At 42.9% G+C, this 24,046-nt stretch overlaps 1 protein-coding gene across 1 annotated transcript; it reads left to right on the top strand.

The window, feature by feature from the left end:
• The first annotated feature begins 1,164 nt into the window (after positions 1–1,164).
• On the top strand, positions 1,165–9,477 carry LOC139383249 (XK-related protein 6-like). Its single transcript, XM_071127696.1, has 7 exons — positions 1,165–1,208; positions 2,218–2,333; positions 2,944–3,494; positions 3,696–4,145; positions 7,630–7,835; positions 7,924–8,341; positions 8,492–9,477. Exons 3-7 carry the CDS (start codon positions 3,298–3,300, stop codon positions 8,982–8,984), a joined length of 1,764 nt encoding a protein of 587 aa, XP_070983797.1. The 5' UTR covers positions 1,165–1,208; positions 2,218–2,333; positions 2,944–3,297; the 3' UTR covers positions 8,985–9,477.
• The last annotated feature ends 14,569 nt before the right edge of the window (positions 9,478–24,046 follow it).

Raw genomic sequence — 24,046 nt, 5'->3', positions numbered from 1 at the left:
TTGGAGTCAAAATGGGCCAGCATCCCTGTAGAATGCTTTCAACACCTTGTAGAGTCCATGCCCAGATGAATTGAGGCTGTTCTTAGGGCAAAAGGTTGAGTTGCAACTTAATATTAGGAAGATGTTCTTAATGTTTTGTACACTGTTATCAGATTTTCTAGATTTGAGTCAAGTGACAGTTGTGTGTTTCTCAACAAAGAAAAGCTTTAACCTGGTTGCTGTGTGTGCGAGCAATGGGAAGGTTACTATACTCCAGACCTCTTGTGGGTTCTGTTCAGACTATCCTGCATATATTTTAGCTACAGTTATGCACTATGTGTAGTGAACTGTCAGTACGAATGGGAAAATCCCATTCCAAATGTGTGATTGGGTTATGGTGAACCAAATATTTGTGGCCAGAAGATGGAGACCAAATGTCGCGGTTTAAGTGGAATGCAACAGGAGAAGCTATAAAAACACTTCTGCCCTGTAAAACGGCTTACCAAAATCTAAAACTGACCTTTACCTTAACCCCAAACTAATTTTAACCAATTATGATTCTTTTTTTATTAAGCCTCTGATACAGTCCCAAAAATGTTTTGCATGTCAGCAGTCAAGTTTTCAAGATACTGGTCTTTCAAAAAGCAAAGTGTGAAAAAATGATGCGGCAAGTGACACTGCTTTTTGACAGACCACAATATTTTTCTGAAATATTCCAAATAAAATACAAATCAAAATACATTTTTCACAAAAGTAGTGCACTTGGCCTTTACTAGTCTTGATATAACCATCAGTATCGCAGGCAAAACATTTATTCAGCATTGTCGGAGAGCAGCCACTGGTGAGACTGCTAGAGGAGAGCAGTGAGTGAGACTGCTGAATTATTTTATTTTTTTAACCTTTTATTTATACATTTTTTTCTCATTAAGATAACATCTCTTTTCCAAGAGAGACCTGGTCCAATAAATGGAGAGCAGCTGCTGGTGAGACTGCTGAAAGAGAGCAGCTGCTGGTGAGACTGCTGAAAGAGAGCAGCTGCTGGTAGGACTGCTGAAAGAGAGCAGCTGCTGGTGAGTCTGCTGAAGGAGAGCAGCCTGGTGTATGACCTGCTAGAGCTCAGCATGCAACACATACCCCTGACCACCGGGGGAAGCCTTCACACACATGCACACTGACATCACAATTCTGAGGTGTATTGAGATCCAAGATGTCGGACCGTTGTTTTCAAGGTAATTTACTCACGTTCGCATATACTGATTCATAGACCGTCTATATTCGGGTTGTATCCGGTTTATACGGACCAACGTCACATGCACACTAGCACTCAGCAGCGACGACGTCATCCAGAAACATGGCAGACATTGGATGAATATAAAATGTTTATATGTTCGTTAATATCTTTGAATGATTTAAAAAAATTGGCCTCAGCTACAATTATTTGAATAATTCAATGGATGTTTTGTGCACAAAGGTGATGACTAAAGTGTCTTATTAGGAATTTTCAAATCTGACTTCTCTATGTGGCCATCTGTGGAAATTGTCTTTCTGAGCTGGGCAACAGTTAAACTGCAGTACCGAAACAAAACTGTAGGATCAGTCGAAACTATGATTCTAGAGTGGAATCCTGGCCATTTGCAGCCTCACACACACAAACCCAAGATTAGGTAACAGAATCTGGCAAGATGCCTAGGTTACACACACAAACAATAACAATAAAACAAAACAAAAATGTAATTGGTAAAAAAGTATATATGAACGATATTGAAACTGTTAGTCCTGACGCATTTTTGTTATTATGGGGCACCGTTATCATATATTTTCATCAGCTTATTTGAAACTGGTTACTAATATTGCACTTTAGTAACCAACAATTTCGTAAAAAAACGTTGAATTTGGGAAACCCAACCAAGATGTCTGCATTCAGAAACACACTAGTTATCTAACAGTCCACAGGACTACATTTCAAAGCAGAGCACCAAGTGTCACATCAATTAAAATTACATACAATCCCGCTTCTAAACAACGATTATTATTTGAATCTCAAGTGAGCAGTACATCTTCCTCTCTCACTCGGTCCAATTTAATATAAAGCGTGCATAAGAGTCCCTGTAGCCAGTAGACTAGTGTGGTTTGTATCTGATACACATTAGGAAAAACATGGAGAAATAGGAGAATTGATTATAGAACAAATTACAACTGATTTACCTCTCTCTCTCTCCATCTCTCTTTCCTTCACAGACCAAATTACCAGACTCCCCTTCAGCCACCCTGGGATGGTAGTCATGGCAACATAGAGGCTAATCTCCAGTGGACAGAGAAAGAGAGAGGGAGAGAATGAAAGAGTGAAGAGGCTGGTTTGTGCTTTATCCCTCTCTCATCCCCCTCTTCTTAAATCCTTATAATTGCTCCTCCCCTACCCACTATCTCTCCCATCTCCCACACCCTCTTCCTTCCTCACTCCCTCTATCTCCATCTCTTCTCCCCTCTCCTTCCTCTCTCCCTCTCTCTCTATTTCCATCTATTCTCCCCTCTCCTTCCTCTGGCAGGGCTCACGCACACACACACACATATGTTCTGGGTGATTAGGCTGGCTGAGCTATTGGCCTGAAGCCTGCTCAGGAAGGGAAGAGAGGGGGGTTGGTAGAGAGAGTGTATGTACAGATGTGCAGATGTTGTGTCTAGTCTTGCCGCTAGGAGGCGGAGTGTGTGTGAGTGCGTTCTGACCTGAGCTGAGCAGCGCAGAGGGCTCAAGCAGTGAGGTGGAGCGGACAGCTCATAGGCTGCTGTGGTGTATGTGTGACAGGTTGAGAGACAGGCTGGGGAAGGCTGAAACGCGACCACAGTTCCGCATAGATGAGGATTAATTCACTGGCTTTTCACACACTCATGTCTCAGCACACACACACACACGTCTCTTAGCTGGGAGATGCTGCATTACGTCATAACAAGCCACTGTCTCCCTAGATGACCGTGGTGAGTACAGCCATGTAGAAGATGCAGAGGGAGCGAGAGACTGGGAGATGAAGATTGGCTGGAGGAGGAGAGGAATAGGAACGGATTCAACCGCTGCCACTGGTCGCAAGGAGCGCCTGGTAGGAGAGGGGATAGAGTGTTTCCTAGAGAGGAGGGCGAGGAGGAAGGGAGAGAAGGAGGAGGGAGAGGGGCAGCCGCCTTCGTGCGGTGACCGGCTCTGATGGCTCCCCGGGAGAGTCAGAGACAGAAACACCGCGGCTGGGGAGGGACAGGAGGTATTTTGGAAGTGACGTGGGTTCAGAGGAGGGTGTGTTTTGGTTTGGGACGAGAGGAAAGGGGAGGAACATGGCAGCGCAGTCTGATGGAGGGGGAGAAATGGAGGAAGGAGTGGGGGAGGGGGTGTTTGATGGAGACACAGAGGAAGACTGTCAGCCTCTGGACTCTGCAGCTATCCACATCTGCCTCTGCTGTCACTCTGCTGTCTGCTACTGGGGCTGTCGCTCCAACTGTCTGGGAAACCTGCTGGGGAAAGACACTACTGGGTGGGTGAGAGAGAGAGAGAGAGAGAGAGAGAGAGAGAGAGAGAGAGAGAGAGAGAGAGAGAGAGTGTGAGTGAGTGAGAGAGAGAGAGAGAGAGAGAGAGAGAGAGAGAGAGAGAGAGAGAGAGAGAGATAATTATGATAATTGTCTCTGCTATTCTCGTTTTGAGCCTTTTACCATTATTATTATGATCATTATTATAGAAGGATCGGGGATACCGGAGTTGGAGGTGGTAGGAGTTTGAGGGAGACTCGCTGCCCACCAGAGGAGGGACTGTGGCTGGACTGTCTCTGGTTGATCCTGGCTCTCCTCGTCTTCTTCTGGGATGTGGGAACAGACCTGCTTCTCGCTGCAGACTACTATGACAGACAGGACTATCTGTGGTTTGGCCTGACGCTCTTCCTGGTGCTGGTGCCGTCGATTGTAGTTCAGATACTGAGCTTCCGCTGGTTCATCCAGGACTACAGCGGAGAGTGTCTGACCACCTGGCTGGGGACGGTGGACTGCAGCAGGGGAGGAGAGAGAGAAAAGCTGACCAGGCAAGGGCCAACCAGCCACAGGGGGGTTTATCCTGGAACAGACCGGGTCAGAGTGGCCTCAGTCTGGCTGTGGCAGATCACCATACACATTCTACAGCTGGGACAGGTCTGGAGGTAAGGACAGATCACCATACACATTCTACAGCTGGGACAGGTCTGGAGGTAAGGACAGATCATCATACACATTCTACAACTGGGACAGGTCTGGAGGTAAGGACAGATCACCATACACATTCTACAGCTGGGACAGGTCTGGAGGTAAGGACAGATCACCATACACATTCTACAGCTGGGACAGGTCTGGAGGTAAGGACAGATCACCATACACATTCTACAGCTGGGACAGGTCTGGAGGTAAGGACAGATCACCATACACATTCTACAACTGGGACAGGTCTGGAGGTAAGGACAGATCACCATACACATTCTACAGCTGGGACAGGTCTGGAGGTAAGGACAGATCACCATACACATTCTACAACTGGGACAGGTCTGGAGGTAAGGACAGATCACCATACACATTCTACAGCTGGGGCAGGTCTGGAGGTAAGGACAGAGCATGCCCCCCTGTTCTCCCCTCTCTTCTTCAATCAATCAAATTTATTTTATAAAGCACTTTTTACATCAGCAGTTGTCACAAAGTGCCTATACCATATTGGGTAGGACACATTTGCCACCCAATATGTCCTACCCAATATTCAGAATAGGTTGATTCATTCCCCCCAATAATTTCTTTAAAATACTTCTTTTTTTATTTTTATTAATTGGGTCGTGGGGCCCCCAGATAGCATATGAACATGTCAAAAAGCAATGTCAAAATTTGTAGAATTGCAGGAAATTAGCTTTAACTGTGAACTTGGGGCACAAAAAAGTTAGCTATGCTAGCCACTTGTAGCTAGCTAGTAACTCGTCATTTCACAGGATATGTTTTTGGACGTAAGCTGCAGAGATTGGTAGGAAATGCCACTTCTGTAGCCAAAATCTTATTCAGCTATTTTTTAAGCATTAAATGACCTGGTGTGATGGTGCATTGATCGGATTGACCAGATTTCTATGAAATATGACCTAGAATGAATTACAATATTCGTTTTTTTTTAAATTTGGAAGGAAAATTAATATGTTAAAACACAGCTTTTCTGCTTTGGAATGGTGTGGGTGTACCCCAACAACAGAATGGAGTGGGCATATACCAATCATTAAAAATGCTGATTGGCCAGCTCATCCTAATCAGGAGGATGACATCATCCTCTATGAGGAAATAGGAATTACTGTTTGAGATGGGGGTTTTTTAAAGTGTTTTTTCTCCAATTTATTCTTTGGCCACAAATACAAGTATAGGATGAGTCAACATCATTATTTGGGTATGAGTTATTAATTTTAAAAGTGAGATTTACACTGGACAGTTACTTTAAATCTGCAAAATTCTCTGCCTCGTGTCTGTCACGCTCGTCGAAATGAATGGACCAAGGCGCAGCGTGGTCAGTGTACATTTTAGTTTATTTATAATGTCTCCAACAAAACAAGAAATAACAAACGTAAAGCTACGTAGTGCTCTCAGGCCACTACACATAGACAACTACCCACAATCACAGGTGGGAAAAAGGGCTGCCTAAGTATGATCCCCAATCAGAGACAACGATAGACAGCTGCCTCTGATTGGGATCCACACTCGGCCAGAAACAAAGAAATAAAGAACATATAATGCCCACCCAAATCACACCCTGACCAAACCAAATAGAGACATAAAAAGGCTCTGTAAGGTCAGGGCGTGACATATGTCAAAATGTGAATAATATCATGAGATAAGCTATAAAACAGCACATTTTTCTCTCTGCCACATGGAAGGATTTGTAGAATTGCAGGAAATTTGCTTTAAAACTGCTAAATGTTCTCAGACTCATGAGAAAATGTGTAGAATAGCATTATAAAACTGCACATTTTTCTGTCTGCCCCATGACAAAAGGTGTTGAAATGCAGGAAGTTAGCTGGTTTCCTAAGAATATATTTATATGTATATATATATTTTTTTGTGGGGGGGGGGGTTGGGTGGCCTTCTACTTATCCTTCCCACTTGTGCTGTGTTTTCAAAATACCCCTCCATATACCCCTCAAAATACCACTCAAGAGAGGCATAATAAGTCATTTCAAACTGTGTAGAATTGCAGAGAATGCGTTTTAAAATGTCAAAAATAAAATCCGGGGTGGACCACCAGGACCACCTGAACCTACTGTTCATCCCCCAATATCTACACCACAATTTTCCCCTTGGCTTATACAGATACCCGGCCTAAAACTCCAAAGAGCAAGCAATGCGGAACCACAGTGGCTAGGAACCAGGCTGTGAGCGGTGGCCAGTCTGGTTGTGCCTGGTGGAGACAAAAGGAGTACTTGGCCATTTAGGTCATTCTCCTCACTTCTCCTCTTCTCTCCTCTGTTCTCCTCTCCCATTCTCTATTCTCTACTATCAAATGAAGTCCATGTACTAGATCACGTGTTAACCTCACCGTGTGTGTACAGGTGGAGAACAAAGAAGAAAGAGTATCTGCCGCTGACACACAAACACACACAAAAAATTGCACGCACACACACTGGAAGTCAGTGAAGGAGGTGATATTTAGAATGTGATTGGCTGTAAGTATTAGCTAGGCTACTCAAACCATACACTAATGGCCTATATAATTAGCAAGGAAGGGCACATATGCAGAACCAGCACTGACCTGAATAAAGCTTCTTTTTTTTTTTAATTCGGTAAAAACAGTTTGAACCTATTTGGGCTCAATCGATTTCCATCTTCTCTTGTGTTTTCTCTACACTTCCACTGTCTGTGTCTGGCACAGCTAGACAATTAGCTGGATAGCTAACTAGCTAGCGGAGCTGATAGTCACAAGGCTAGTTAGCCATCAAACTGACAAAACACTACATCAAAACATCCAGACTGAACACCAAAGGTCGAAGGCATGCCACTCCACTCGGATATCCTGTATGTACCCCCTCCCCACTCCCCGCTCCCCCCTCTCTCCCTCTCTCTGTCAGACTAATCTTTCATGGCCTAGGTGCCTGAGGGAGATGTTGAGTGGGCTTAAGAGCTAGTGTGTGTGTACGTTTGTAACAATCTCCCTAATAGAGTCTTTCCCAAAGAGTGGTGTGTGTGGAATGGTTCAGTCTGATTGAGTTAGATCACTGTGAGATGGAGGGAGGGAGTAGAATGGACAGAAAAAAAGAGCTTGAACACGCAGAACAGAAGTGAAGGGGGAAGGGGAATGATGGATAGCGACACAATTTTTTGCCAAATTAAACTCTCTGTTGTGATGCGGCATCTTGCAGGTTTATCTGGTGAAATGCGTGCGTGCATGTGTTTCTACTGTATGTGACCAGTGAATTATTGATGTCGTATGAAATTAGCTCATATCATGCAGCCCAGATGGTCGTATGAGCATGTCTACGCACATGCTCACACATACACAAACACACAAGAGAAACACAGACACACACACACACCCCACAAGCACAGCCTGGGGCACTCAGTGTTTAATCTGATTCATTCTACACAAACCGTCTCTCTCACTCTCTGCCATAATTATTGACCTCTGACCCCCAGGTATATCCGTACTTTATACCTGGGTATCCAGTCCCACCGTATGAAGGAGCATAAGGAGGCACAGAGGAGGTTCTACTGGGCCATGATGTTTGAGTACGCAGACGTCAACATGCTGCGGCTACTGGAGACCTTCCTGGAGTCAGCTCCTCAACTAGTACTACAGCTCTGTATTATGATACAGCAGAACCGGGCTGAGACTCTACAGTGTACGTATACACACAGTTCACACACACACACTCACTGGTCAACTGGTATTACAGCTATCAAGATGAGTCACTCCATCTCTCTCCCTAGGTATATCTAGTCTAGGCTCTCTTCTGTCTCTATCCTGGGTGTTGGCCTCGTACCACAAGCTCCTGCGCGACTCCAGAGACGACCAGCGCAGTCTGAGTTATCGCGGTGCCCTCCTCCACCTTCTCTGGCGCCTCCTCACCATCTCCTCCCGCGTTCTCTCTCTCGCCCTCTTCGCATCCCTCTTCCACCTGTACTTTGGCATCTTCGTGGTGCTCCACTGGTGTGGCATGGCCCTGTGGGTGGTGCATGGCGGAACAGACTTCTGTATGTCTCGCTGGGAGGAGGTTTTGTTTAACATGGTGGTTGGCATCGTCTACATCTTCTGTTGGTTCAACGTCAAGGAGGGACACACCAGGGGACGCATGGTGGCTTACTACTCTGTGGTACTGGCTGAGAACACACTGCTTACTGGACTGTGGTATGTAGACAGACAGACAGATAGACAGACAGGCACACACCTACAGTATGTGTTTTATCTTCGAATAGGTGTATCTCTCATGATTGTACAGAGACAAATGTGTGTGCATGGATATCATAACAGTTGTGTGTGTGTGCGTATGTGTTACAGGTATGTGTATCGTGACCATGAAGAGACAGACAGCTACGCGGTTCCAGCGTTGTGTGGTGTCTACCTGTCCTTTACGGGTGGAGTACTGGTGATGCTTCTGTACTACGGCCTTCTTCACCCCTCACACACACACCCCACCCCGGCATCGACCTGGTGTGATGAGCTGCTGTGGGGTAACCCCTTGCCCCCTTCAGCTCCGCCCACCCCAGCCCACCTTGCTGCCCCGTTTCACAGTGATGACATCATCGCAGAAGGCTGTCTGCCGGTGTTCCAGGTGCGTTTGGAGCCCCCCACCTCGAGGCGTTTCGAAGGTCCTCTGATAAAGATTGACATGCCCAGGAAACGTTACCCAGCCTGGGACGCTCACTACGTGGACAGACGGCTGCGAAGGACCATCAACCTACTACAGTACCTGACGCCTGCAGCCGCAGGCATACGATACAGGGACAGACCTCTGCTCTATGAACTACTGCAGTACGAGTCTTCTTTCTGACACATACACACATAGACAAACACACATATTTACAAGTGCGCACATGTAACCGATGTGAAATGGCTAGCTATTTAGTGGTGCTCGCTAGTAGTGTTCAACCGGTGACCTCATCCGCTCTGACCTAGAAGTAGTTGTTTCCCTTGCTATGCAAGGACCACAGCTTTTGTGGAGTAACAGGTAACGATGCTTTGTGGGTGATGGTTGTCCATCTGTTCAGAGGGTCCCTGGTTCGAGCTCAGGTTGGGGCAAGGAGAGGGACGGAAGCGACACTGATACACACAAATGTGACTCTTCTCTCTGTTTTTATCTCTTCATCTCTGTTTTGTATTCCTCACTCTGCTGAGAAGACTGGATGGTGACAGAAGACAGCATGTCATGTTATTTTCACATCTTCATGAATAATACTAAAAGATAATATGAAATTAGAAAAAATGTGAATGTAATATAAACAGCGGTCTGAAAGCTGTCTCCTAGCTGGGAGTTTATTATCTTTAGTTTGGTTAACTGGGTGTGCATTCTCTTTAGTTTGGTTAACTGGGTGTGTGTTCTCTTTAGTTTGGTTAACTGGGTGTGTGTTCTCTTTAGTTTGGTTAACTGGGTGTTTATTCTCTATAGTTTGGTTAACTGGGTGTGTGTTCTCTTTAGTTTGGTTAACTGGGTGTTTATTCTCTTTAGTTTGGTTAACTGGGTGTGTGTTCTCTTTAGTTTGGTTAACTGGGTGTGTATTCTCTATAGTTTGGTTAACTGGGTGTGTATTCTCTATAGTTTGGTTACCTGGGTGTGTATTCTCTTTAGTTTGGTTAACTGGGTGTGTATTCTCTATAGTTTGGTTAACTGGGTGTGTATTCTCTATAGTTTGGTTAACTGGGTGTGTATTCTCTTTAGTTTGGTTAACTGGGTGTGTGGTCTCTTTAATTTTAAACTGAATGTGTATATATTTATATGTACAGAGATGTGTGTGTGTACTGTGTGTGTTGTGCCTGATCTGTGAGTCATAGTAAATTATGTTTGCTTGTTTGTTTGCTCAGGAAGGCACAACATTACAGAACGTTAAGATAGACATGAATTGTGTAGAACAGATAAGATTTTCTGTCATGTAGAATACGGATATGTGATTCTCTTTCTGATGAACTCAACCCTGAGGTCGTCATGGTGACAGAGACCTTTACCTGACTACGTCTGACCATCCCTCCACCAATCAACACTAAGCCTTCCACCGATCAACTTTATATGGTGCAAATATATATGAATATACAGTACCAGTCAAAGTTTGGACACACCTACTCATTCCAGGGCTTTTCTTTATTTTTACTATTTTCTACATTGTAGAGTAATGGTGAAGATGTCAGAACTATGAAATAACACATATGGAATCATGTAGTAACCAAAGAAAATCTTAAACAAATCAAAATATAGTTTATATTTTACATTCTTCAAATTAGCCACCCTTTGCCTTGATGACAGCTTTGCACACTCTTGGCATTCTCTCAACCAGCTTCACCTGGAATGCTTTTCCAACTGTCTTGAAGGAGTTCCCACATATGCTGAGCACTTGTCTGTTTTTCTTTCACTATGCGGTCCAACTCAATTGGGTTGATGTTGGGTGATTGTGGAGGCACATCTGATGCAGCAATCCATCACCTTCCTTCTTGGTCAAATTGCCCTTACACAGTCTGGAGGTGTGTTGGGTCATTGTCCTGTAGAAAAACAAATGATGGTCCCACTAAGCACAAACCAGATGGGATGGCTTATCGTTTCAGAATGCTGTAGTAGCCATTCTGGTTAAGTGTGCCTTGAATTCTAAATAAATCACTGGCAGTGTCACCAGCAAAGTACCATCATACCTCCTCCATGTTTCATGGTTGGAACCACACATGTGGATACCATCCGTTCACAAAGACACGGCGGTTGGAACCAAAAATCTCAAATTTGACCTCATCAGACCAAAGGACAAATTTCCACCGGTCTAATGTCTATTGCTCGTGTTTCTTGGCCCAATCAAGTCTCTTCTTATTGGTGTCCTTTAGTAGTGGTTTCTTTGCATCAATTCGACCATGAAGGACTGATTCACGCAGTCTCCTCTGAACAGTTGATGTTGAGGTGTGTCTGTTACTTGAACTCTGTGAAGCATTTATTTGGGCTTCAACTTCTGAGGTGCAGTTAACTCTAACTTATCCTCTGTAGCAGATGTAACTCTGGGTCTTCCTTTCCTGTAGCGGTCCTCATGAGAGCCAGTTTCATCATTGTGCTTGATGGTTTTGCGAATGCACTTGAAGAAACGTTAGAATTTCTTGACATTTTCCAGATTGACTGACCTTCATGTCTTAAAGTAATGAAGGAATGTCGTTTCTCTTTGCTTATTTGAGCTGTTCTTGCCATAATATGGACTTGGTGTTTTACCAAATAGGCCTATCTTCTGTATACCATCCCTACTTTGTCATAACACAACTGACTTTCTTAAATGCATTAAGAAGGAAAGAAATTCCACAAATTAAAATTCCAGGTGACATGAAGCTGGTTGAGAGAATGCCAAGAGTGTGCACAGCTGTAATCAAGCCAAAGGGTGGCTACTTTGAAGAATCTCAAATATAAAATACACTTTGATTTGTTTAACACTTTTTTGGTCATTACATGATTCCATGTGTTATGTCATAGTTTTGATTTCTTAACTATTATTCTACAATGTAGAAAATAGTACAAAATAAAGAAAAACCCTGTAATGAGTAGGTGTGTCCAAACTTTTGACTGGTACTGTACATATGTGAACTTTATTTGGTGCAAATATAGATGAACATAATATGAACTTATTTTTTTGGCAAATATATATGAACATATATGAACTTCATATGGTGCAAATATATATTAACTTTATTTATAAAAGCAATAATACACTTGAGCGTCTGCATTTGGAGTCACAAGTGGACTCAGCATTCTACATTTGACCTTTAACCTCTCTCTGTTTCTGTTCTGGGTCAAAAGTAACAGCAGTTTGAGACGCAATCGGCTCAGAGATTAGGCTGTATTGTTCCAGGTTCATATCAGAAACTAGTTTTATAAAAAATAAAGTCAGTCAGGGCATCAGGCTGAGCTGGAGCCAGCTCTTATAAGCACAGAGCAGGTTAAAGGTACACTGCAATATGACATCATCATATGGGTCAACTTCCTACTTACAGAAATCAACAGTAAAATGAATTTCTGCAGTTAACAGAAATGATGATGTCATATTGTTGAATCTACCTTTAACCAAACTTAACATGGATGTATTGTACAGGTGTGATATAGAAGTTATGACATAAGTCATTACTTCCTTTGAACTCACAGGACACCCTTGAAAAAGACATAGTTGGTGCATCTCAAGGAGTTTAAAAAATAAATATATTAGTGTTTTTATTTGGTGAGGGTTTACATTGTTCTAATGTTGATGTGTCCATGTCCCTCAGCTTGGACATATCTCTTGTTGCCCCTAGCAATATTGATTCTAGTTATGTACTGCTGATTTATGTTCTTCCATTTAGAATGTCCAAACTGAATGAGAATGATGAAAATAGTGTTTTATAGGACTTTGATATTGTGTTGTTGTCCTGGGTCTGCCCCATTTCAAGCTTACACCCCCCCCCCCCCCAAAAAAAAACAAACAAAGCTATTTAAAAAAATATTCAGGCAAGTTAACCGGCTAACTCCTTGATCTAGCTTTGTAGTATACCCCTCTGGAGGGTTCAACGTTTGACAGGCTAACTTATTGATCTTTCTTGGTGACATACCCCTCTGATGCTAATGTTTGGAGATTGTTGCACTAAAGTTGATGCTGTGAGATGGATTATTACTGTAACATTACCTCCTGAAAAGACTATTAACCTGTGACAATTCAGACATACTATGAGATACCACAGAGATAGTAGTAGTATCTATAGCGATATTGGTAATAAGAGATAAGATAACCCATATTTTAAAACATGTAGTTTCATCAGAAAAATATACAAATGTTACATGAGTCAGTATCTATTTAATTTTATATCTTTGCATTTTAATACATTATAATGTGACTGAAATTAAGAATATATAAACTATTCATACCCAACATGTGTGGTTGTGTTCTTTTCTTTTTTCCTGGTGGTTCCAATGACACATACTCTTTCCCCTTCTTTTTCTCTCTCTCTCACTCACACACACACACACACACACACACACACACACACACACACACACACACACACACACACACACACACACACACACACACACACACACACACACACACACACACACACACACTTCTCTACACCGACACACACACACGCGGGCACACGCACACACAGTGGCTTGACCAGAGAATCAGACAAACTGAAACTGTTTTCCTTCAATAACTTATTTTCAGATAAAGGACCTGAATCGAACAGTATAGCTCGTCTGTCTCCTTTTAACACTGCAGGAAACCATACAGTACCAGAGCTATAGCTTACCTCAGCACACACAGACACTTCTAAATATAATCAAATTAACTGACTAATAAACAGCAGAAACAAAGCTTCAGTCCTGTTTCTGACTCCACTCCCTGGCTCAGCAGTTTACAGAGTAGCTAACAAAACCCATCACTGCTGTTCAAACAATTACTACTGCTACTTCTGCAATATAGCGGTACTCTTTAGGAAATAAACCCTTCAAAATACAAATGTACATCCCTTTACCAGAAGCTCTCCTAGCAAACATGTATTCTTCTTTATAGGATTGTCTTGCAAAAAAATTAACAGAGCATTTCTTCAAATATATAAACACGTGTTATATCATATTAGATGGTTTCTCTGTATACAGACAAATTCAAGTAACCCCAGTCTGTTTCTACTAATTGACTATTCTCTTTAGTGTCTTATTTCTTTAGTTTGATCTATTTATGGTTCAATATGTTTATTTATAGTGTACATATTTATTTGAATACTCCATACTGTAAGTATTGTACCACAGAGAATGAGGAGTGTATAAATCTGAAATCTGACTACCGCTCTGTAACTCTTGTAAAAGAGTATGGCTGTGTCTGAAATGACACTATTCCCTATTTATTCCGATTTGAGTTCTGACTGGTTGTTGGGAGCATGGTGGTGAGCTTTGGTTTGTTGCTTGTTTTGTTGTTATGATCTGTGGTTGGTCAGTATAGTCAGGCTGAGAGCTGTGATTGATTAATTTAGTCTAGCAGAGGGTCAGCATCATCAACATCATCGTCCTGTATCGACATGTGTTGGAAGGGACGAGAGGCAGACTGACGCCGTGGCCTCCACAACTTGAACAGACCTGAGAGAGAGAGAGAGAGAGAGGAGAGAGAGGGGAGAGGAAGAGAGAGAGGAGAGAGGAAGAGAGAGGGGAGAGGGGAGAGGAAGAGAGAGAAGAGAGAGAGAAGAGAGGGAGAGAGAGAAGGGTAGTATAGTCGTGGCCAAAAGTTTTGAGAATGACAAATATTAATTTCCACAAGGTTTGCAACTTCAGTGTCTTTAGATATTTTTGTCAGATGTTACTATGGAACATTGAAGTTTAATTACAAGCATTTCATAAGTGTCAAAGGTTTTATTGACAATTACATGAAGTTGATGCAAAGAGTCAATATTTGCAGTGTTGACACTTCTTTATGAAGACCTCTGCAATCCGCCCTGGCATGCTGTCAATTAACTTCTGGGCCACATCCTGACTGATGGCAGCCCATTCTTGCATAATCAATGCTTGGAGTTTGTCAGAATTTGTGAGTTTTTGTTTGTCCACCCGCCTCTTGAGGATTGACCACAAGTTCTCAATGGGATTAAGGTCTGGGGAGTTTCCTGGCCATGGACCCAAAATATCGATGTTTTGTTCCCCGAGACACTTAGTTATCACTTTTGCATTATGGCAAGGTGCTCCATCATGCTGTAAAAGGCATTGTTCGTCACCAAACTGTTCCTGGATGGTTGGGAGAAGTTGCTCTCAGAGGATGTGTTGGTACCATTCTTTATTCATGGCTGTGTTCTTAGGCAAAATTGTGAGTGAGCCCACTGAGAAGCAACCCAACACATGAATGGTCACAGGATACTTTACTGTTGACATGACACAGGACTGATGGTAGCCCTCACCTTGTCTTCTCCGGACAAGCTTTTTTCCGGATGCCCCAAACAATCGGAAAGGGGATTCATCAGAGAAAATGACTTTATCCCAGTCCTCAGCAGTCCAATCCCTGTACATTTTGAAGAATATCAGTCTGTCCCTGATGTTTTTCCTGGAGAGAAGTGGCTTCTTTGCTGCCCTTCTTGACACCAGGCCATCCATCCTCCAAAAGTCTTCACCTCACTGTGCATGCAGATGCACTCACACCTGCCTGCTGCAATTCCTGAGCAAGCTCTGTACAGGTGGTGCCCCGATCCCACAGCTGAATCAACTTTAGCGCTTACTGGACCTAGCGCTTGCTGGACTTTCTTGGGCGCCCTGAAGCCTTCTTCACAACAATTGAACCGCTCTCCTTGAAGTTCTTGATGATCCGATAAATGGTTGATTTAGGTGCAATCTTACTGGCAGCAATATCCTTGCCTGTGAAGCCCTTTATGTGCAAAGCAATGACGACGGCATGTGTTTCCTTGCAGGCAACCATGGTTGACAGAGGAAGAACAATGATTCCAAGCACCACCCTCCTTTTGAAGCTTCCAGTCTGTTATTCGAACTCAATCAGCATGACAGAGTGATCTCCAGCCTTGTCCTCGTCAACACTCACACCTATGCCAGCAGCATACCACCCTGCATACCACTGCTGGCTTGCTTCTGAAGCTAAGCAGAGTTGGTCCTGTTCAGTCCCTGGATGGGAGACCAGAAGCTGCCGGAAGTGGTGTTGGAGGGCCAGTAAGAGGCACTCTTTCCTCTAGTCTAAAAAAATATCCCAATGCCCCAGGGCAGTGATTGGGGACATTGCCCTGTGTAGGGTCAGGTGTCCTGACTCTCTGAGGTCATTAAAGATCCCATGGCACTTATTGTAAGAGTAGGTGTGTTAACCCCGGTGTCCTGGCTAAATTCCCAATCTGGCACTCAAACCATCACGGTCACCTAATAATCCCCAGTTTACAATTGGCTCATTCTTCCCCCTCCTTTCCCCTATAACTATTCCCCAGGTCGTTGCTGTAAATGAGAACGTGTTCTTAGTCAACTTACCTGGTAAAATAACGGATATAACATTTAAAACATATTTTTTTTAAACGAGAGAATCACTGACATGATGTCAGCTGGTCCTTTTGTGGCAGGGCTGAAATGCAGTGAAAATGTTTTTTTGAGATTCAGTTCATTTGCAAGGCAAAGAGGGACTTCATCTGATCACTCTTCATAACATTCTGGAGTATATGCAAATTGCCATCATACAAACTGAGGCAGCAGACTTTGTGAAAATTAATATTTGTGTCATTCTCAAAACTTTTGGCCACGATTGTAGTGCTCATTTAAATGTCCTGTCTTTCAGCTATAGTAAAAACAACATATTTCAATAGAAACATGATAATAATGTAATGCATGTAATAAAAAACAATAAGGCAGACTGACCTGTGAGTGTGGTGAGAACCAGCAGTACCTCCACCACCAGTCCCACCATTAGGGAGGTGTTGACACAGCCCTCCCCAGCCAGGAAGCAGCGTGCCTGGGACAGAGATCAGTTGTTTGGCGACAGTGGCAGCCCCAGCAGCTGACACATTAACCAGAATCTCCTTTAACTAGTCATAAACTTCTCACTCACAGTGAGTATATGTGTGTGTGTGTATAGCTCCATTGGGTATGATAGCAGCAAGGGTTAGGTCTACTACTGAGTAGTTGTCAGGGTGATGACATTCGTCCAGTCTGATGATGCGATCAGTGTAATACTGGGCCATTCCCTGGTCGCTGGTGACGATGACGTTGACACGCCCCCACAACCCCAACCTCTTCAGCTCTGACAGCAGCAGACCCACGTTGTCATCTACCTGTTAACACACACACAAAAAAATCAGCAGAACTGAGCACAATATAATGCAATGTAATATTGTCCATGTTTGAGTTGATCAATTTTGTCGAGTCGATGACCAATGTTGCGCCATTCAAAGTGTGTTGCATTATGTGGATAAAAATTGTCAGACTTGTGCCACATTACGACTGCCTGAGCTTTACAATAACCATGTGATCAAACGTCATTACGTGAGTCGACTGCAAGTTTTTGAAGTTGCTCTTCCTCAACTTCACCCTGCAGCATCACCCTGCATTGTGGGAGGCTCTATTGTCAACCAATCATTAGTGGGTTTTTTTGACCCAAGCGAACGTGACCAAAGACGTGACTGAAACGAACTTTGACATGATTGTTTACAGTGTGGATATGTACAAATTAATGTGATATTTGAGTATTTAAGTTAATACTTTGTAGCGCCACCTTTTGCTGCGATTACAGCTGTAAGTCGCTTGGGGTATGTCTCTATCAGTTTTGCACATCGAGAGACTGAAATTTTTTCCCATTCCTCCTTGCAAAACAGCTCGAGCTCAGTGAGGTTGGATGGAGAGCATTTGTGAACAGCAGTTTTCAGTTCTTTCCACAGATTCTCGATTGGATTCAGGTCTGGACTTTGACTTGGCCATTCTAACACCTGGATATGTTTATTTTTGAACCATTCCATTGTAGATTTTGCTTTATGTTTTGGATCATTGTCTTGTTGGAAGACAAATCTCCGTCCCAGTCTCAGGTCTTTTGCAGACTCCATCAGGTTTTCTTCCAGAATGGTCCTGTATTTGGCTCCATCCATCTTCCCATCATTTTTAACCATCTTCCCTGTCCCTGCTGAAGAAAAGCAGGCCCAAACCATGATGCTGTCACCACCATGTTTGACAGTGGGGATGGTGTGTTCAGTGTGATGAGCTGTGTTGCTTTTACGCCAAACTTAACGTTTTGCATTGTTGCCAAAAAGTTCAATTTTGGTTTCATCTGACCAGAGCACCTTCTTCCACATGTTTGGTGTGTCTCCCAGGTGGCTTGTGGCAAACTTTAAACAACACTTTTTATGGATATCTTTAAGAAATGGCTTTCTTCTTGCCACTCTTCCATAAAGGCCAGATTTGTGCAATATACGACTGATTGTTGTCCTATGGACAGAGTCTCCCACCTCAGCTGTAGATCTCTGCAGTTCATCCAGAGTGATCATGGGCCTCTTGGCTGCATCTCTGATCAGTCTTCTCCTTGTATGAGCTGAAAGTTTAGAGGGACGGCCAAGTCTTGGTAGACTTGGTAGTCTGATACTCCTTCCATTTCAATATTATCGCTTGCACAGTGCTCCTTGGGATGTTTAAAGCTTGGGAACAGTATCTCGGACCTGCCTGGTGTGTTCCTTGTTCTTCATGATGCTCTCTGCGCTTTTAACGGACCTCTGAGACTATCACAGTGCAGGTGCATTTATACGGAGACTTGATTACACACAGGTGGATTGTATTTATCATCATTAGTCATTTAGGTCAACATTGGATCATTCAGAGATCCTCACTGAACTTCTGGAGAGAGTTTGCTGCACTGAAAGTAAAGGGGCTGAATAATTTTGCACGCCCAATTTTTCAGTTTTTGATTTGTTAAAAAAGTTTGAAATATCCAATAAATGTCGTTCCACTTCATGATTGTGTCCCACTTGTTGTTGATTCAGTTTTATATCTTTATGTTTGAAGCCTGAAATGTGGCAAAAGGTCACAAAGTTCAAGGGGGCCGAATACTTTCGCAAGGCACTGTATATAACCAGGCTGTAATGGATGGGGAAGGTCTTGGTGATAAAGACATTAGTGATCTGTTCCACAAGGACTCCCTGTGAGTACAGAAGCTTTAGGTTGGATAGAAGGAACCGTCTGAGATAGTCAGCTCTGAAACCGTCAAACGACACCAACAACACCGCCGCCACTTTCTGTCTTTCCCAACGAAGCAGCCAATGAGGCGACGCTAAAGAGGAAGTACAGCAGCGCTAACATTCCAAGAGTGAGTGAGTGAGTGAGTGAGTGAGGCCAAATTAGTGTGGAGTACACACTAAGGTTAGAGTCCTTAGTTGAAAAAATAAAGCGATCATCCCACCTCTGTTTTGGTAGAAAGCTGATGGATGGGCCTGGAGAAATGTGACCACTCAAATTCATAGACAGAGCTATGAATGCAAGGACTAACCATCCATGATATCAAAATTATACTTTTAACAATGTTTTGAGGCTATAAAGTGTTTGTTTACATTGTTTACAAGCATTGGAGTAAAACAAGCTTATATTTTGGGTAACATTTTGACTAACCTTGAGGCATTTATAAGTTATATTCTTCAAGAATCAATGGGTATCTGTCACTAATTTAGAAGTTTAAAAAAAAATGTATGTAACAACTAACTATTCTAGCTTTAAAACCAATAAAGCCTTTATATGGCCGTGTTCAAGGTGACTTACGAAAGCAGATGGAAGTCGATGACTGCAGTCGGGGGAGGTGCATATGCTTCAACTAAAAGTCCAAACAAACTTTGTGATGGAAAAATACCAAATTATGGTTGTGGAGTATATACCAATAAAGCCTTTAGCTATAATATATTGTTATAAAGACGTATAATATACATGTATTTCAAGATTACATTTTCTGAAAAGCTTCCTCTCCCTGAGGGAGACTCTGTAACGGCTGATTTCTTCCTCTGAAGAGGTGTAGCAAGGATCGGACCAAGATGGGGCGTGGTAAGTGTCCATGTTTTAATAAGAAAAACTCAACATGAACACAAAACACAAAAACAATACATGTGAACAAACAGAAACAGTCCCGTGTGTCACAAACACTGACACAGGAAACAATCACCCACAAACCAACAGTGAAAAACAGGCTACCTATGTATGATTCTCAATCAGAGACAACTAACGACACCTGCCTCTGATTGAGAACCATACTAGGCCGAACACAGAAATAGAAAGACATAGAAACACAAAACATAGACTGCCCACCCCAACTCACGCCCTGGCCATACTAAAATAAAGACAAAACAAAGGAAATAAAGGTCAGAACGTGACACTCTCCCATGTCCATATGTCATTTTCGAGTTTGTGTTTCATCTTACTAAGGAGAACAGAGAGGACTATGATATTTTACAAGTCTGTGAAATCTCCTTAATATACTGAATTACCACTGGTGTGATCTGGCAGGGCTCACAGGACACACACACACACGGTGTCACTGTGACAAACACACACACTGTGTCACACACACTGTGACACAAACACACTGTGACACACACACACTGTGACACACAAACATACTGTGAAACTGTGACACACACACACTGTGACACACACACAAACACACCTGTGGTTATTGTCAAACAAGTCCCAGTGAATTTCCCATATGCAAAGCCTGCAGGCTAGGGTTTAAAATGGAAATCAAATGACAACTGCTAAGCTAATGGAGCTAACTAGAAAATCAGGAAATTAGTCATTACATACATGAAGGGCACTTTTCTGCATTTGCTGTATGATCAATGAAAATCTCCATATTGCAAATGTACGGTCCCTTACTAAACGTCCACGAATGTTTGTAAAACACGGCGGCGGGCCGTTTATCGGGGCCAGATCTTCCGGGAAACCGACATTCATTTTCAAATTTTGGTCCTTTTTCCGCTGTCCCGGGTAAATTCCACCAGATGGCAATTGGAATCTTATTGCAAATGTACAAAACATCACCAATGGCCACCATGGCCATTTCTCCTAAACGGAAAAGACTTCGAAGACAAAACTTGGTGAGCATAGGTTTGGACTAATGGGCTGTTAGCCCAGACACAAGATGGTGTCGAGGCCTCAACGCTTTTTGAGTTAAGGCCATTTTTCTGGGATTAAAGGTCAAAAACAAAAATAAAGCGCTAATTTGACCACTTCACGTCAAAGTACATGAACCTACGGTGTCAGGAAAAAAAGAACCAGCCATTTATCTATTGTAATTTACGAGAAATCGTACAATGTACAATTGGTGATGGTCAAAGAAATGTTTTTTTTTTTCAAAAAAGTTACAGATCCAGTTGTGGCGTGTTCAGAGGAATCCGTTAAGGTGAGTTTCGGAGCTATGCGAGATTTCTGTGATTTTCTGAAATCACACACACTCATTCAACCCTTTGTAAATCAGTCAGTTCTTAACGTAAATACTTAAAACTCAACATTCTGTAAGAGACTACCCCAAGGAGGGGGTAGATATGTTTACTTTTAGCTTCCTGTGCCAACTGGAAGTGCCATTAATTGGGGTTCTAGGGGCTTTTTCGAAGGGTTAAAATAGTCACATCTTTCCAAAACTTCATATGTGTGATTAGGCAACACTCATGAACTGTAAATCAGTCGTGTCTCCCATCAGATTTCCAAGAAAAGCTCTCACACACACACAGCAAGGACAAAGTGACAGAGTGTGGGTCTTACAGACACACAGAACCTGCAATAGTTACCTTTGTTCGATCTATCAAAGAACCGTCTAACCTAGAGCTTTGAAACTTTAGAAACCTGTTCTCGAGCTCAAGTTGATAGTACGTGGTGAGTTATGTGGCTCAAGAAGGTTCTCAGACCAAGAAACAGCCTCGTACATTTGCAATAACTTCAATTCATTTTGACCATCACGAAAATGACGACATTTAGAAAAGTCCCAGAGTCGCAAGACCTGGTGCATTGAAACCGCCTTGGCCCATAGAGATGGACCCCAACGTTGGAGAAAGTTGATTTTCAGCACCAATTAAGGTTGTTGCTGTGGCACCGAATGACCTATCGAGCCGAAACTCGGGATTTGGGGTCACCTCACATAGACCTACACATAATGTCAGATCTGGACCCGCAGCTAGAACGTAACTATGTGTTTTACGTTTTTATTATCATTTAAACTGAAGGCGCTGTGAATTATGGGCCTGCTCTGAAATATATGATAGTTGGCTTCTAAACGAGTTGGAAAAAGTGGATTTGGTGTCAGAATGATATCTAATTGACTGATGGACGGTGACTTGCTGGCTGACTTTTGTATATTTGCAATATGTTTAAACAGTGATGAACCATCACCAAAATGACAGACTGAAATCAACACTAAAAATGGCATCACCATAGTCTCTAGGCCGTGCCAAGTTCAACGAGACGCCCCACTTGACTGTAGCTCGCTCTGAGCGCAGCGACCGTGAAAAAAAGTAGGCCAAAAATGAAGCCTGTCCCTAAATGTCAGGTGCTTTTGGGGGACAGTGGCGGAACCGTTAGGGTTAGAAGGACAATTCAACCACGTGAATGTTCCTAAGGTCCTCCCGATCTGTGCAAGCCTAACCTTGACCGTTTGGCATTAACCCTTAACAGTGAAAACAGGGTTTTATCATCTAACCGTTTACAATGACATCTCTCCCCATAGGAATACATTGCCTGCTCCCCTAAATTCAACCTGAAGCCTATGTGGGTTATGAATGCCAAATCAAACTGTCTTCGATGACAATCCATCAGGACACTATGAGGACTACTTGTGTTGATTCTAAGCTTCCTGGAGCAACCGGAAGTGATTAAAATCCCACTAAAAGTGTTTTGCCATACCCAACCTGCAGTTTGTGAGAAATAGTGCATTCAAGCCTGTGTAGATCAATCAGTTCTTAATGTAAAGACTTAAATCTCAGGATTCTATAAAAGCCTACCCCAATGAGGATATGTGTTTACTTTCAACTTCCTGTGCTAACCGGAATTGCCTTAAATTGGGGTCACAGGGGCTGTTTCGAATGGTTAAAAAGGTCAGATCTTTCCAAAAAGTCATATGTGTGATTAGGCAACCCTCATGAACTGTAAAGCAGTCATTTCTCCCAACAATGTCAAAATAAAAAAATGATCTCACACATACACACACACAAAGGATGGAATAACACAGTGCGTGGCTTAAAGACACACAGAGTCGGCAATGGCATTACCATAATCTCAAGTACGTGCCGAGTTCAACGAGATGCCCCGCTTGACCGTCTAAGCGCAGCGACTGTGAAAAAGATTAGGCCCAAAATTAAGCCTGGTCCTAAATTTCAGGTGCTTTTGGGTGACAGCGGGGGAACCGTTAGGGTTAGAAGCACAATTCAACCTCAGGAACGTTCCTGATATCCTCCCGATCCGTGCAAGCCTAACCTTGACCGTGTGGCATTAACCCTTAACAGTGAAAAGAAGGTGTTTACATCAAACCGTTTGCAATGACTTCTCTCCCCATAGGAATACATTGCCTGCCCTAAATTCAACCTGAAGCCTATGTGGGTTATGAATGCCTTATGAACCTGTCTTCGAAGACAATCCATCAAGCCACTATGAGGTCTACCTGTGTTGATTCTAAGCTTTCTGGAGCAACCGGAAGTGGTTAAATTCACCCTAAAGGTGTTTTGATATAACCAACCTGCAGTTTGTGAAAATCACTGCATTCAACCCTGTGTAAATCAGTCAGTTCTTAACGTAAAGACTTTAAACTCAGGATGATGTAAAAGCCTACCCCAATGAGGATATATGTTTACTTTTAGCTTCCTGTGCCAACCGGAAGTGCCTTAAATTGGGGCCGAAGGGTTAAAATAGTCACATCTTTCCAAAACTTCATATATGTGACTAGGTAACCCCCATGAACTGTAAATCAGTCATTTCTCCCATCAGATTTCCATGAAAAGCTCACACACACACACACAGCAAAGATGGAGTGACATACGGAGTGGCTTATAGACACACAGAGCCTGCAATAGTTACCTTCATTCAAACTATCAAAGAACCGTCAGACCTAGAGCTCTGAAACTTTAGAAACCTGTTCTAGAGCTCAAGTTGATAGTGCGTGGTGAGTTATGTGGCTCTAGACGGTTCTCAGACCAAGAAACAGCCTTGTACATTTGCAATAACTTCAATTCATTTTGACCATCACGAAAATGACGACATTTAGAAAAGTCCTAGAGTCGCAAGACTAGGTGCATTGAAACCACCTCAACCCATAGAGACGGACCCTAAAGAAGAAGAAGAAGAAGAAGGACCCTTAGAAATCTGGATTCCCAATGAAATCCCATTGAAAAGAGTGACCTCCAAAAAAAGAAATCTGAATGGTTTGTCCTCGGGGTTTCGCC

Source organism: Oncorhynchus clarkii, chromosome 25 (assembly GCF_045791955.1).
Source record: "Oncorhynchus clarkii lewisi isolate Uvic-CL-2024 chromosome 25, UVic_Ocla_1.0, whole genome shotgun sequence".
Lineage (NCBI taxonomy): Eukaryota > Metazoa > Chordata > Actinopteri > Salmoniformes > Salmonidae > Oncorhynchus > Oncorhynchus clarkii.
Note: the sequence above shows the minus strand (reverse complement) of the source record. Positions and strands in the feature narration are given on the sequence as shown.